The sequence below is a fragment of the Microcaecilia unicolor genome, chromosome 11 (genome assembly GCF_901765095.1).
Source record: "Microcaecilia unicolor chromosome 11, aMicUni1.1, whole genome shotgun sequence".
NCBI lineage: Eukaryota > Metazoa > Chordata > Amphibia > Gymnophiona > Siphonopidae > Microcaecilia > Microcaecilia unicolor.
In genome coordinates, this window is record NC_044041.1 from 103,956,116 (window position 1) to 103,970,500 (window position 14,385).

Sequence of the window (14,385 nt, forward strand, 5' to 3'; positions counted from 1 at the left end):
CTCAATCAGCTGAGCGCTTCTTCTTTTTGTAGCTGGGGCTGGCGGGCCTGAATTGGGTGGGCCTGAATCGGGAGAGGGAAAATGAATGGCAGGATGGGGACTGGGGAGAAAGAGGGAAAACGGAAGGATGGGGAGAAAAAGAGGGAAAACGGATGGATAGGGAGAGAAAGAGGTAAAACAGAAGGATGGGCAGAGAAAGAGGTAAAATGGAAGGATTGGGAGAGAAAGAGGGAAAACAGATGGAAGGATGGCAGAGAAAGAGGGAAAACGGATGGATAGGGAGAGAGAGACACTGGATGGAAGGATGGGGAGAGAAAGAGGGGAGATGGATGAAAGGATGCAGAGAGAAAGGGGAGAGACTAGAAGGATGTGGAGAGAGAAGGGACACTGAACAGAAAAGGGTAGAGAGATAGACACTGGTTAGAAGGAGGGAGAGAGAGACATTAGATGGAAGGATCAGGAGAGAGGGTAGATGGGTAGAAGGATGGGGAGAGAAAGAGGGAAGATGCTGGATGGAAAAGGAGAGTAGTGAAAGACTGGAGAATAAGAGGAAGGGGCATGGGGGGAACAAGGGTGAGAAAAAGATGAAAAGCCATAAGTAGATGAAGGAAATTAAAGAATGGATAGTAAGAATGAATTAAATCTGGACACAGAGAGAGGCAGAAAAATATTGAAGAAAGCAAAGAAAAAGGAGAGAAAAATGATAAATGGCCAGGAAACCCTGGCAGAAGAGTTAAGCGAAAACAAAGGAAAGCAGAATCTAGAGACTGGGAGCAACACAATGAGAAAACGTAAATGGCCATACAACAAAGGTAAAGAAAATAATTTTATTTTTAATTTAGGATAAAGTAATATGGTGTTAATAAAGTTTCAGAGACCAATACTTCCTTCCTTAGGTCAGGTAACAGCATTATACTGACCTGAGGCAGGAGGTTTTGGCCTCTGAAAGCTCACTGAAAAGGATGTTAGGCTATTAAATAAATTGTCTGAAATCTGATGCACTGAAAAGCAGCACTTTACCCTTTGTGACAAATGCATCTGAGTGTGACTACATTTTGCTGGGGGAGGGGGGTAGAGAGAAAATTTTGTGCCCACCCACTTTGGGTTCAGGCCCACCAAAATTGGCAGTCTGGCTACGCCACTGCTTACAAGGGAATTGAACTAGGAAGGTCCCACTTAGGGCAATGATCTTTGGCTTAAAAGCCAAGAGTTCACACCTCCTAGTCTGCGATTCCCCTGATAAGTCAGGAAATATATTTATCTTTGAACCCAAAAAACTATCAACCATGTGTCGGAAATACAATTTCAAAACATTATTCCTATCTAAATCAAAGGTGAAAGTCACTAGTAATATAGCTTTTCCAAAATATCAGTTAAGTTCACATCTCTTTTCTCTGATAAAGAAGATTATTTAGGGGAAATATAAATTGCTTTAGACACCGGAGGGTGGCTATCAGAAAATGTTTGCAAATTATCAGAGAAATATTTCTTCAACAGTTCAATAAAAGAAAAAATTCCATAGTCAAAGTCTCTATTTTTATATCTTGGACTTCCACTTTGTTAGATAAGTATTGATATAAATTCTTTAATTCACATGTTTATTCCTGAAAAATTTTAAACATCTGAAGAAGAAAGTTATTCACACTCTGCAGCGCTTCTCATAATGCGTCCATTGTGACATTTTTTGGCTTCACCAGGTCCAATTTCTCTACAGAAACCGCTCCAGATATCTTCGAGGGGGGGGGGGGGGGGGGGGGGGGAGAGAACTCACTCTCCAATCCCCCAGTTGGTTTATTATCTGGAGTCGATGCTGCACCAGGACCTCCTCGGGTTGCGTGAAAATCCTGACCCTCGTCGGGCATTTCCACTGTCGACCTCCATAGCGAAGCGTTACTGTTTCCGGGTCTTGGAGGGGTCATGCCAACAGGGGGACTCAAAGTCACTCCCTCTCCACTGAGATTCGGCAATAAAGCCTTGCTGTTCCCCGAAGCAGGAACCGATATCCCCGACGTTATGACCCTGAATCTCTCCAAAGTAGGCTGAGAAGTGGTGGGAACCCGAGCCGTGTTTGAGGAGGACAACACCACGGCTTTACCTTTTCTCTTCCCCATTCTCTGGGGAGCATGCCTACTTCTTCAGGTATTCTGGCGTAAAACGGGAACTCAACTAATGTACGTCCTCCCTCAACGCCATCTTGGATCCTCCAGTGTGGGACACTCTTTGTCTGGTTTCTCCTCAGAGGCCTGTCTGATATGGGTAACCCTACAGCATAGCCCTCTGAGTCGATGAAACACTGAAGCCCCTCCACCACGACACGGTGGTGTCCCTTCGGAGGGGCAGCAGAGGGTTTCAATATATCATCAATAATGATACTCGGATCCTTTTCCTGAGCAGTGATTCCCAATGTGGAACCTTGTATTGTATAGCTATATTTGGATTCCTCTTCCCTACATGCATTACTTTGCACTTGCTCACATTAAGTTTCATCTACCATTTGGATACCCAGTCTAATAAATTTACAATTTAACAACTGTAAATAACTTTGTGTCATCAGCAAATTTGATCACCTTACACATTATCCCTCCAGTTCTTAATATATGATATGGATATGTTATTCTGGGGTTATAATGCACATGTATTTATTTATTGATTTGTTGGGATTTATTAACCACCTTTATGTATTACATGACATGGAATATATGTATTGACTAGCTGATACCCAGTGAAATTCACCAGAATTGGGTTCCACTCTTCACCCTGCTGCTGTTGCTTGTCCTCCATCTTTTTAAAATAATTGATGGTGCTAAACTCAATACAATTTGCCCCTCCCTGTACATAGTGAAGGAGTTTGTTCAGTATTAGGGGCAGTCAAGAGCCCACCGCCCCCATGGATCTGGTACCTGTCCTTACACTAGCACATTGCCTCCCCATGGTACCTGGTCAAAATAGCCCTGACAAAAAAGCTCCCAACATAAGCCACTATCAAAATGGCCTGCCCATACTACAGCCCCTGACAAATTAGCCCCCCGACAAAAGGGCCCGATCAGGCTGCCTAGAATATGGCCTCTGACAAAGTAACCCAAACAGTATCAGACAGGGGGAGAACTTACCTTGCAGCACACAGCATTTTTTCCTAATAATCTTACTTTGCCAAACAGGATATGGTTGGTAAGACTATGAAAATGATGACAATATTGGGTTTTTTAAAATTCGCATGTTGATGGAAGAATAGTTTCCTTAAACAGCAGAACAGATCATGAATACCAGTTAGTAGCTATAGAATATTGTTCATTTATATACTAGTAAAAAAAAGGCCCATTTCTGACACAAATGAAACGGGCACTAGCAAGGTTTTCCTCAGCTCTCCTGCAGCCACCCATGTCCAGCGACCCTCCTCTCCCCCTGCAGCCACCCATGTCCAGCGACCCTCCTCTCCCCCTGTGCCCACTGCAGCCACCCATGTCCAGCGAACCTCCTCTCTCCCATGCCCCCCCTCCTGCCACCCATGTCCAGCAAACCTCCTCTCTCCCCTGCCCCCCTCCAGCCACCCATGTCCAGCGATCCTCCTCTGGACATGGATCAGCTGTGAGGCATGTTTTTTTCCCCCTGGGTTCTGAAGTTGACATCATAATGGCTATGGTGATGTCAGCCTGATCTACGGAGCCTAGCAGACCAACTCAGAATGAGCCATGGTCCCAGGCAAGTCAGAACGTTTGAGGTGAGAATTATTATATAGGATGCTTTATATGATGCAATGCTAGTACGAGCCTTTATCAGTGATTTCACTTGTAGTTTATCATCTTTTTTTGTGATGTGTTATTTTTTTCTAGGGGGCTATTTTGTTAAGGGGGCTATTTTGTCAATGGTTATTTTGTGGGAGGGGCCATTTTGTCAAGGGCTGTTTTGTTGGAGGCTGATTTGTCAAGGGCTATTTTGTTACAAGGCTGTTTTGTCGGGCCTATTATGTCTGGGTGCCCCTCCCCATTCCTGCCTGATCACTGACCTCACCTTTGAAACCACGTGCCAATCGAGCCATCACAGGCCCTGGCTCCATCTGCTGGCTCACATGGCCCCCACGCATTGGGGTGGCACACACGTAACCCAACCAGTTGCTAACAGAGAGACACCATCCAAGCATATTATAGATTTAGATTAGGAGTGGGCAACTTTTATATACATCCCTAGCAGGCCACAACATTACGTGATGTCTGAGCCAGAAATGCACAGAACTCCATCTATCTTCTGTGATTAGTAAATAAATAAGTAAAAGTGTGACTATAAATGATGGAAGCAAACTGCTAGAGTGACTATTCTGAAAACATTTGAGGAATACAGTATTTTCTTTTCTTCCTCTTCCCTTGCTGTCCTTTTCTAGATTTTGGATGGAGTTCCTTCCCCCCCCCCCCCCCCCCCCTCTAATTATTTATTATAAACTACTCTGAAGCACTCAATAAACTAAACTAAAAGACACCAAAACTTTGGTTAATGATGTTTTTTGTGTATACTTCCCATAGTCTCACAAAGCACTTAAAATTCAGTACCAGATCACAGGTTGCCTACCCCTGATTTAAATAGTAATATATTAACACTGTAAATGACAGCAGATAAAGACCTGTATGGGCCATCCAGTCTTTGTGGACAAAGTTGTACCTGCTGATACACTCCTCTATGCCCTTTTTAAAATAGGAAGATCATTTAAATTTTGCTTTGATTCCATCCTCTTTCTATATAGGAATCCTCTGATAAATATGACAGGCTTACAGTGTATATTTGCTACTTGTATGGGAATGATAGAGAATGATAAATATGACATGGAATTCTATACTGCTTCTCCAGACCAGCAGCAGCAGCAAAACAAGTTGCAACCATTGTGGGGCCAACTCTCCATATGTGCGGCTGCCGGTCCCACCCCCTCTTATGTCACCTTCCTGTTCTGGGGCAGAGATGGCAGCCATGTTTATGGCTGCGATGAGCAGCAATGATGGGGGTGGGTGTTTTGGGGAGTGGGGAGGAGACAGAGAGAGGAGGCAGATGCTCAATGAAAGAGGGGGGCAGATGCTGGATGGAAGTGGGGAGAGACAAGAGGCAGACACTGGATGGAAGAGGGGGAGAAAGCGAGGGCAGATACTAGATGGAAGGGGAAGAGAGAGAGGACAGACTGGATGGAGGAGGGCAGAAAGAGAGAGGACAGACATTGAATGGAGGGGGGAAGAGAGGGGGCAGAGAGAGAGAAAAAAAAGGACAGATGCAGGATGGAAGAGGGGGAAGAGAGAGAGGGAAGATGCTGGATGGAAGAGAGGGGAGAGAGAAGGGACAGACGCTGGATGGAAGGGGGCAGAGACAGTATAAACGCTGGATGGAAAAAGGCAGAGAGAGGAAAGACGCTGGATGGAAGAGGGCAGAGAGCAAGGACAGATGCTGGATGGAAGAGGGGGGACAGAGAGGGAGAAGATACTGGATGGAAGGGGGCAGAGAGAGAGAGGACAGATTTAGAATAGAAGGGAGAGAGAGGGCAGACACTGAATGGAAGAGAGGGGAGAGAGAAGGGAGAGATGCTGAATGGAAGGGGCAGATAGAGGGGGCAGATGCTGGATGGAAGGGGCAGACACCGGATGTTAGGGGGAAAGAAAAAGGATAGAGTTATTGAGAGACGGGAATAAGAGGAAGTGGATTAGGAGAGCTGGGATAAGGGAAGGAGTTGGAAAGCTGTGGGTAAACCCAGTAAAAAGAGAGCAATTAAAGACTAAATAGTAAGAAAGAATTACATCTGGACAGAGAGGCAGAAAAGTAAATTGAAGAAAGCTGAAAGGAAAAGGAGGAATGAGAAAAAATATAAATGGACAGGAAATCCTGGCAAGAGATTCAACTTAGAAAAGAGATGGCTGAGAGGAGACATGATAGAGGTCTATAAAATTTTAAGTAGAGTAGAATAGGTATATGTACTTTTGGGAAGAGTAAACAAGCAATATACAAGGACTAAGGGAGCACACAATGAAGCTACTAAGCAGTACATTTAAAACAAATAAGAAAAAAAAAGTTTTCTTCACTCAGTGTGTAATTAAACTCTGGAATTCATTGCCAGAGAATGAGTTAAAAGTGGTTAATATAGCAAAATTAAAAAAAAAAGTCCATAAACCATTACTAAGATGGGCTTGGGAAAATCCACTGCTTATTCCTGAGATAACACAAACAATTGTGCCTATGCTCTGTCGAGCATCAAAATATAACAAAATATTTAAACACACATGAATACAAGTGTATTGCTTCTTCAGCTTATTGAGAGTGGAGTAGTCTCATATGTGACACACGATAGAGGTTATTTGATTTTTCACCCACTGACTGGGTGTATTATCTGTGTGTATTGTCTAATCATTGACTGAACCTCCACCACCCTTTGCTAATCTTATATATGAAGATATATTTCTATTTATCAATATGCTATCATCTAATTTTATACAGCACTTAGCTTGAACAAGTTGGTGCTCTTAAAACCCCGACAGGTCCCCGTTTCGTGGCTACTTTTTCAAGGGGGAGTCACCAGTTCTAAAACCAAAAACAAGATGCAGCACAAAGTTACTTACAAAATAGTTCTAAAAGGCATATTAGTTGTATAATTACTTGTATTCTAAATAAAATTGCTGTTAGCTTACCAAGTAACAGTCTCAAGTGCAACTGCAGCATTACTCTGTCTCTCTCAAAAATGGCCACGGCGTCTTTTTGTTAGTGCTCAGCCATGCCAGCTGGTTGTGAAGCTAGCTTCAAAATAAAAGTCCTTAACACAGTCTTCTAACTAAATAAAAGCCCTGTCTAAGACTAGTATAGAAAACTGCCACTGTTGATATTCATCTTGTATGTCTCGAGCAAGCACTCCTTGATTAACCATTTGTTTGTGGCAAAAGTTTTAACATATCAAAAGATTTTTCTATATATTAGGAAATGGAGAAAATTGAAAAACATTGAAAAAAAAATTTGTTAAACTTGGTGCCTACTCATCACTCTAGGACTGATATGGAAATATTCCAATACCAGTGTACGTGTTTGTTATAAACCATACAACCAGAGACAAGAACTGAATAGCTCACTTCTTATATCAAAAGGGGAATATTATGTTAGAAAAAACAACTCCACTGTGTGTAAGTGTTCAAGCCCCTTGGTTCTATAGTATCCAGTGTAAAAATCCAAAAGGTTTCAATAAGCTGAAGAAGCAATACACTTGTATTCATGTGTGTTTAAATATTTTGTTATATTCCTGAGATAAGCAGCATAAAATCCAGGTACTTGCCAGGTACTTCTGACCTGGTTTTACCACTGTTGGAAACAGGATACTAGGCTTGATGGACCTTCGATCTTTCTCAGTGTGGTGATGCCTATGAAGTTTCAGTGCTTGAGAACTGTGGCGCCTGTTTTGTCCTCATTGGCTGTTTTCCATCCTGAATAGATGTTGCACCATTAGCCTTAGAATGCTTCTAGCCTTTCTATATTCCTTCAGAGTGTGCATTATTGTCTCCTTTTTAACAACTGTGCCTCTCCATGTGTCCCTGCCACCCCAGAGTCCCCTTGGTTCTGGCCACCACCATATCACACTGTTTTACCATTTTGAGATCATTGGACATTAGTGCCCTGAGGTCTCTTTCCTGATTAATGCCGAATCTCCGTGTGTTATTTTCTTGGATTTCTGCATCCCAGATTCTTGTCTGAACTTTGTTGCACTGAATTTTAACCATCAAACCCTCACCCACTTCTCGGGCTTTTTTAGGTCACTGCTGCTCTTTCTGTCTTCTTTCTTCATGGTGTCCACTGTGTTGCAGATCTTTGTATCATCTGCAAAAAGACAAACTTTTCCTTCTAATCCTTCAACAGTATCACTCTAAAAGATGTTGAATAGAACCAGTCACATGACTGATTCCTGAGGCACTCTGTCCATTCTCTTCTCAGAGTACATTCCATTTACAACCACCCTCTGTCACCTACCACTCAACCAGTTTCTAATCCAGTCCACTGTCTTGGGACTTACCCCCAAGGCTTCTTCCCCTGGAGTAGTTAGACTACAAATAACAAGTTCTGCTATTTCATTTTTCCAAACTCAGAATTTTGTGATTGCTTCACATATTGTTTGCTGGAATTAGAAAATAGCAATGTGAAATCTACCCATACACACACTGCCCCACCACCAAACCAGAGTGACAAGGTGAGTGCTCCACCTAGGTGGTTGAACACAAAATCCCATGAAGTCAGAAGTGCAGGTAAAAGAGTGGGAAGTGGACCAATGACTCCAGGAAGCTGTAGTTATGGTGGTATAAAATGAATCAACTACAGCTTCCTGGTGTCATTGGTCCACTTCCCACTCTTTTACCTGCACCACCACCAAACCAGAACAGCACAGACAGCAGCAGTGCAAACTTCCCTCACACACTCCACACTACAGGAAGCAGCAGTGCAAGTTTCCCTTACACACATACACAAACACTGTCCCTCTACAGAATACATACAGCACAGGCACACACAGAACAAGTATAGCACAGGCAGCAGCAGTGCAAGTTTCCCCCACACACATACTCTGCCCCAACACAGGACAGTGTTTCCCCCACACATACACTGTCCCACCACAGCACAGTGTTTCCCCCACACACATTCACTGCCCCACCCCCAACACAGGACAGTGTTTCCTCCACACACATACTCTGCCCCACTCACAGGACAGTCTTTTTCCCACACACATACACTGTCCCACCACAGGACAGTGTTTCCCCACACATATTCACTGCCCCACCCCCAACACAGGACAGTGTTTCCTCCACACACATACACTGCCCCACTCACAGGACAGTCTTTTTCCCACACACATACACTGTCCCACCACAGGACAGTGTTTCCCCCACACACATACACTGCCCCACCCCCAACACAGGACAGTTTCCCCCACCACAGGACAGTGTTTCCCCCACACACATATACTACCCCACCCCCACCACAGGACAGTGTTTTCCCCCCACACATACATTGTTCCACCCCCACCTCAGGACAGTGTTTTCCCCAAACACATACACTGCCCAACCACAGGACAGTGCTTCCTCACACACATACAGTGCCCCACCCCCACCACAGGACAGTGTTTTCCCCACACACATACTCTGCCCCAACACAGGACAGTGTTTCCCCACACATATACTTTGCCCCACTCCCACCACAGGACAGTGTTTTTCCCCCACACACATACACTGTCCCATCACAGCACAGTGTTTCCCCCACCACAGGATAGTGTTTCCCCCCACACACATACACTGCCCCACCACAGGACAGTGTTTCCCCCACACACATAGTGTTTCCCATACACACATACACTGCCCCACCACAGGACAGTGTTTCCCCCACACACATATAATGGACAGGTGCAACAGTGACAACACCAGTGCAAGCTTCCCTCACACACTCAACAGACCAGGTAAAATAAAGACAGAAGCTTGCATAGGGAGATGAAGCAAATCTCCTTCAGGGCTGGAAACTAGTAACATTATTGACCAGCATGAACTATTTTTAGCTTCCTGCTTACAAACATAAGTGAAATCAACTGAATAAAACCCATTCTCATACAGTGAAAATAAAGGCAGTTTTTATTAACTGAAGATCTGTTAGTCTGCATAAATACTGTAAAGAAGGCTTGTTACATATCTGGAAATAAAATTGCATGACTGTGCTGTAAATATGCACAGTTAAACACTTCACATTTATATATGATGGACAAAGCACCATACAGACCGCAGGAAGGTGAAGGAGCAGTGGTGTTAAATGGCTGTAGCAAGGGACATTCAACAGGCCTAGGGCTCCCCTGAGGCTTTCTCTAGAAACAGCAAAGGAGACAGGAAGATCTGACAAATTACGTAGTTCCAGGAGGGAGACTTTTTAGTCAGTTCCAATTTTGAACTCACATCCTTAAAGCAGTGTGGCATTTGTGGTCCCTGAATCTACTCATTGAAATCAGTACTGTAGGTCTCATAATGCATTAGGATGGGGTTGTTAGACATTGAGGACTGGCCTAAAACTCCCTCCTCAAACTGGTTTACTTGGCAGCTCTCAGGAATGGGGTGCACACAGACAATCAGATTTTCAGATTACTAAACATTCCTAAATCTTGTAAGATTAGGATGATGGGGAGGGAGTTCAGGTGTTCATTTCTTGTTGGTTTCAGGTTTCCAGTTCCCCCTGCTCTGTGATTATTTTACACATTAGAAATCTTGTGTTACCCTTTGTCTTACTGCAGCAGGGAGGACCAAGTTGTCTAATGGTTGAAGTTCTGCAAGGGAAGGGGGGGGGGGGGGGGTCTTTCAGCCAGTTCCAATTGTTTGATGCATCTCATGACTTGTTGCTTTCACATAGGGAGTAGCACAGTGTACTTGGCTAAAGCTCACTCAACTGAGCTGGCCAGACTTCTCCTGACAGCTGTAGGTAAACAAGCTGTTTGGCTTGGGCTGTGCTTTTCCTGACCGTGATCTCTGGAGGGGCTGGGATGAGGTTCTGAACAGGGAAGACACAGCTGAAGCTTCCCAGTCCACATCGACTTGAGAGATAACTAGAAGGAGAAAACAATTTATTTCTACAAAGTGACTCTTTGCAGGGTTGGAAAATATTAAATTATATATGGGGTGGGGGAGGCGCAAGGGTTGGCCCTGCAGGTTCTTCCTGTTCACATAGACTTCCACCAGGGGTGTGCTGGTAAATTGTTAACAGGGGGCTCTCTCTCGCCAGCAAAGTAAAAGAGAATTCAGGAGGGGCCCAAGCCCACATTTTGGGATCCATTTGTTAAAAGTAGCCATGGAGAACCGGCTCCCAAAATTCTTAAAAACTTAACAAACGGCTCTCGAGAGCCTGTGAGAGCCTGCTCCAGCACACCACTGACTTCCACCTTCATCATAACCAGCCCCCACTAGGGCTATAGTGGTACAAGTTTTCATTCACAACAACCCCTATTTTTAACCCTCCAACCCCCATCCAAAGACCAGATAGCTCAAGCACCGAGTATATTTGCACCCACTGGATCTGCCCACCAGGTGTCACCAGTGTGCCACCACAGACTTCCAAGAGGTTCAGGAGGTGTTTGGGTTTAACAAGCTGCTCTGCTCTCCCCTCACCCAACTGCTATCACACACCAGTGGGTATTTGTGGTAATACTACATCTGCTTTTCCAGGTGGTGCATGTATTAGATTTGGATTAGAGCTGGGACTAATTCCCCACTGGATTATATTAATACCTGTCACCTCTTTTTTAAAACTTCATCCCATTGACGGAGCTCAGCCAGGAGGTGAGGGAACCGCCTCCCATGCCGGCGACGATGAGAGCCGAGAGCGGACGGGGCTTCCTGGCCTCCGAGGAGGGGGCGGATGGCTCAGAGTCAGGACCTGCTCTCGGCAGGAGAGCACAGAAGGCCCCGGAAGGGGAGATTTCCAGCGTGCAGGGAGGCGGCGCTCCAGGGGGGCAACAGACGGAGGAGGAGGCCGGCTTCTCTATGGGATCCCAGAGGAGTGCTGAAGTTTTGAGTAAGTCTTCACTTTTGCCAAAACCTCCAAACTTTACACTGGAAACTATTTGGGATGCATTGCTTACTTTGGAAACTTCATTGTCCCAGAAAATGTTATTATTGTCACAGGCCTCTCAGCTTCCAACCGAGACTGTTACTCAATTGGGCTTGCAAATAAAGACTGTGGGAGAAAGAGCGGAGGCCCATGATTTGGCTATTAAATCGGTTCAGGCTGTACAGACTACTATGATTACTGATAGTAAATGGTTGCACAGGAAGATTGAGGCGCTTGAAAATCGGCAGAGGGCTAATACTCTGCGAGTGATCAATTTTCCCAAACAACAGTTGATTGCACCGATAATGACTTTTAAAAAATACCTCTTTGAGGTGTTGAAGGTGTCTGAGACGGCATGCCCGCCTATCTCGCAGATTTATTACTTACAGCCTTTCAAGAGAGGGGTTCATGGAGAGCGGGCTGCTAGCGAGGAGTCTGCTGGGCGGTTTGACACCTTGGACTTTATTCGGGAGTTGGAGGGGGAAGAGGGGCAAGGGGAGCGAGCTACCCTTATAGTGACTTTTGTTACACAGATTGAGAGAGATAGGATTTTGAAGTTATTCTTTAAATATCGGAAAGAAAAGTTTTTGAATGTACAAGTACGGATGTATCCTGATGTGACCAAGGTAACGCAGAGGAGGCGACAGGCTTTTCTTAAGTTGCGCCCCACTGTGTTTCAGTTGGGGGGCCTTTTTTGGCTCAATTATCCCTGTAAATGTGTGGTGAAGCTGAATGCTGTAAAATATGTGTTTTTTGAACCGGTTCAATTAAAAGCATTCCTGGATTCCCGGGGGGGCAGGGGGACTCCTTCTCCGGCACCTGGGGCGGTGGTAACATCTCCACCTCAGCTATAATGGCCTTCCATGACTCCCTACAGTGCCTTTTTCTTTTGAGTGGATTAATTTTGGTTTTACTTTTCCCAGAATAGTGGCTTGGTCCCTGGCCTCAGTTGTGGACTAACAGGGGAGGCGGGAGAGTATGTTGATGGAGATTTTTTTTTTAGTGTAAAAATGTTCTTACAGTTCTCCTTGATTGTACAAGAGGTATTCTTGGTACTGTATATGTGAAATGTATAAATAAAGTTATAAAAAAAAAAAACAAAAAAAAAACTTCATCCCATTGGTCTTGTGTGGGCTTCAAAAAGATATAAACAGGATGGAGTCAGTCCAGTGGGTGGCTACCAAAATGGTCAGTGATCTTTATCATAAAGCATAAGGGGCCAGACTTAAAAATCTCAATATGTATATATTGGAAGAAGTCTCTTTGAACTGAAAGGAGGCTCTGGAATGAGGGGGTATAGGATGAGGCTGAAAGGGGACTGACTCAGGAGTAATCTAATAAAATGCTTCTTTGCAGAGGTAGTGGAGATAAAGACTGCATGGGGCAAGAAAAGATGATCTCTATGGGAAAAGAAGGGACTGTACAGCTCAGCAGTTGGGTTGGATGGGAAGACTGGATAGGCCATATACTGTACGGTCTTTATCTGCCATCATGTTCTCTGTTTCTTTGTTTTGTAATCCTTAGGAATCGTTTCTTTCTCTTTTTTTTTCCCTAGGGGAGATATATTGAATTCTAGCGACACTAGAGAGCCTCATGAACATGTTAAAAGCTTATGAATTGAAGAGAGTTTAAATCCTGACTATCTATAGGGCAGACACCATCCCCATGTCACTGGATAAGGTTACCTGCAAGCAGATCACTACAGGATAAAGTGTTTAGCTAATCTGGCTACAGGAGTGGCAAAACAAGAGTCCATGCTTTAAAATAAAAATATTACATAGATACATAGGGTAATGCATACATATGGGTATCAAATCCACTGATGCTTGCATCAGAAGTCAACAGATACAACTTCCTTTTCTAGCATAAGAAACATCTGTATCCTGTGTGAGATGAGGTCTCAAATACTCACACCTCCTGGTAACTTTAAGCAAGTCCAAACAAAACAGGTGTTGTTTCTGTAATGAGATTCCCTGAAATTTCAGGGAAGGGAACAGATAGGAATACAGAGGCCATCTGGGCTGTACAGACCAGCCAAGAGATATGAGGATTGTCGATGCATAGTGTGAGGGCTGAAGAGCCACTCCTGATACTGAGGACCTGAGACCTGGGATGTGGCTTGTCCTTGCAGCGGAGGGGGCTGCATCATGCAATGTGTGTGAGCATCACTGCAGGAGCACGCTGGAATCCATGACGGGTGAGAACCATGCGTTAGGCGAAAGGGCATGCTGAGGCTACATCACTGCAGGCCCAGATCAGGCCGTGACTGAAAGTTCCTGAAGAAAGAAAGGGAGATTCAGAGACCCACAGAGCTGCTTACATCTGGCTCCTGATCCAGGGGGCTCTTGAGGCTATTCTCAGCCAGCACCTGGGTCTCCTGCTGAACAAGACAAAACAGGAAAGCAATTATCAGGATTCTGTGGCTTCTTACCACTGTTCATTCTTTCAAACATTCCTGGAAGCTGCAGGGAACACAGACAAACTACAAAGAATATAGGGAAACTGCAGGAGCAAGTCACTGCCAGATGACCTATGCTATCTTCTCCACCCCAACCTAGTGCTCTCGTTCTCCTTCCATGTCTGATGTTTTAATTATCTCTCCTCCTTCCCCACCTCATACTCTGGGAGTCTCCCTCCTCCCCTTATTACTTATTTAAACTTGTTATACCACCCTTTATAAAACATTCATTAAACAGGCTTACAACTTAATACACAGAAAACCAGAAAGTGAAAGCTACATACCTGTAGAAGATATTCTCCGAGGACAGCAGGCTGATTGTTCTCACTGATGGGTGACGTCCGCGGCAGCCCCTCGAA

The 14,385-nt window shown here is 44.5% G+C and overlaps 1 protein-coding gene across 1 annotated transcript in view; it reads right to left on the bottom strand.

Annotated features, from left to right (window-relative positions):
- Window positions 1-11,191: 11,191 nt before the first annotated feature.
- LOC115479778 (KN motif and ankyrin repeat domain-containing protein 1-like) overlaps window positions 11,192-14,385 on the bottom strand; it is a 170,847-nt gene continuing 167,653 nt past the window's right edge. Inside the window, 3 exon segments of the mRNA XM_030217970.1 lie at window positions 11,192-11,266; window positions 12,374-12,375; window positions 12,679-13,948. Coding sequence (XP_030073830.1) covers window positions 13,865-13,948 — 84 coding nt within the window. The 3' untranslated portion in view covers window positions 11,192-11,266; window positions 12,374-12,375; window positions 12,679-13,864.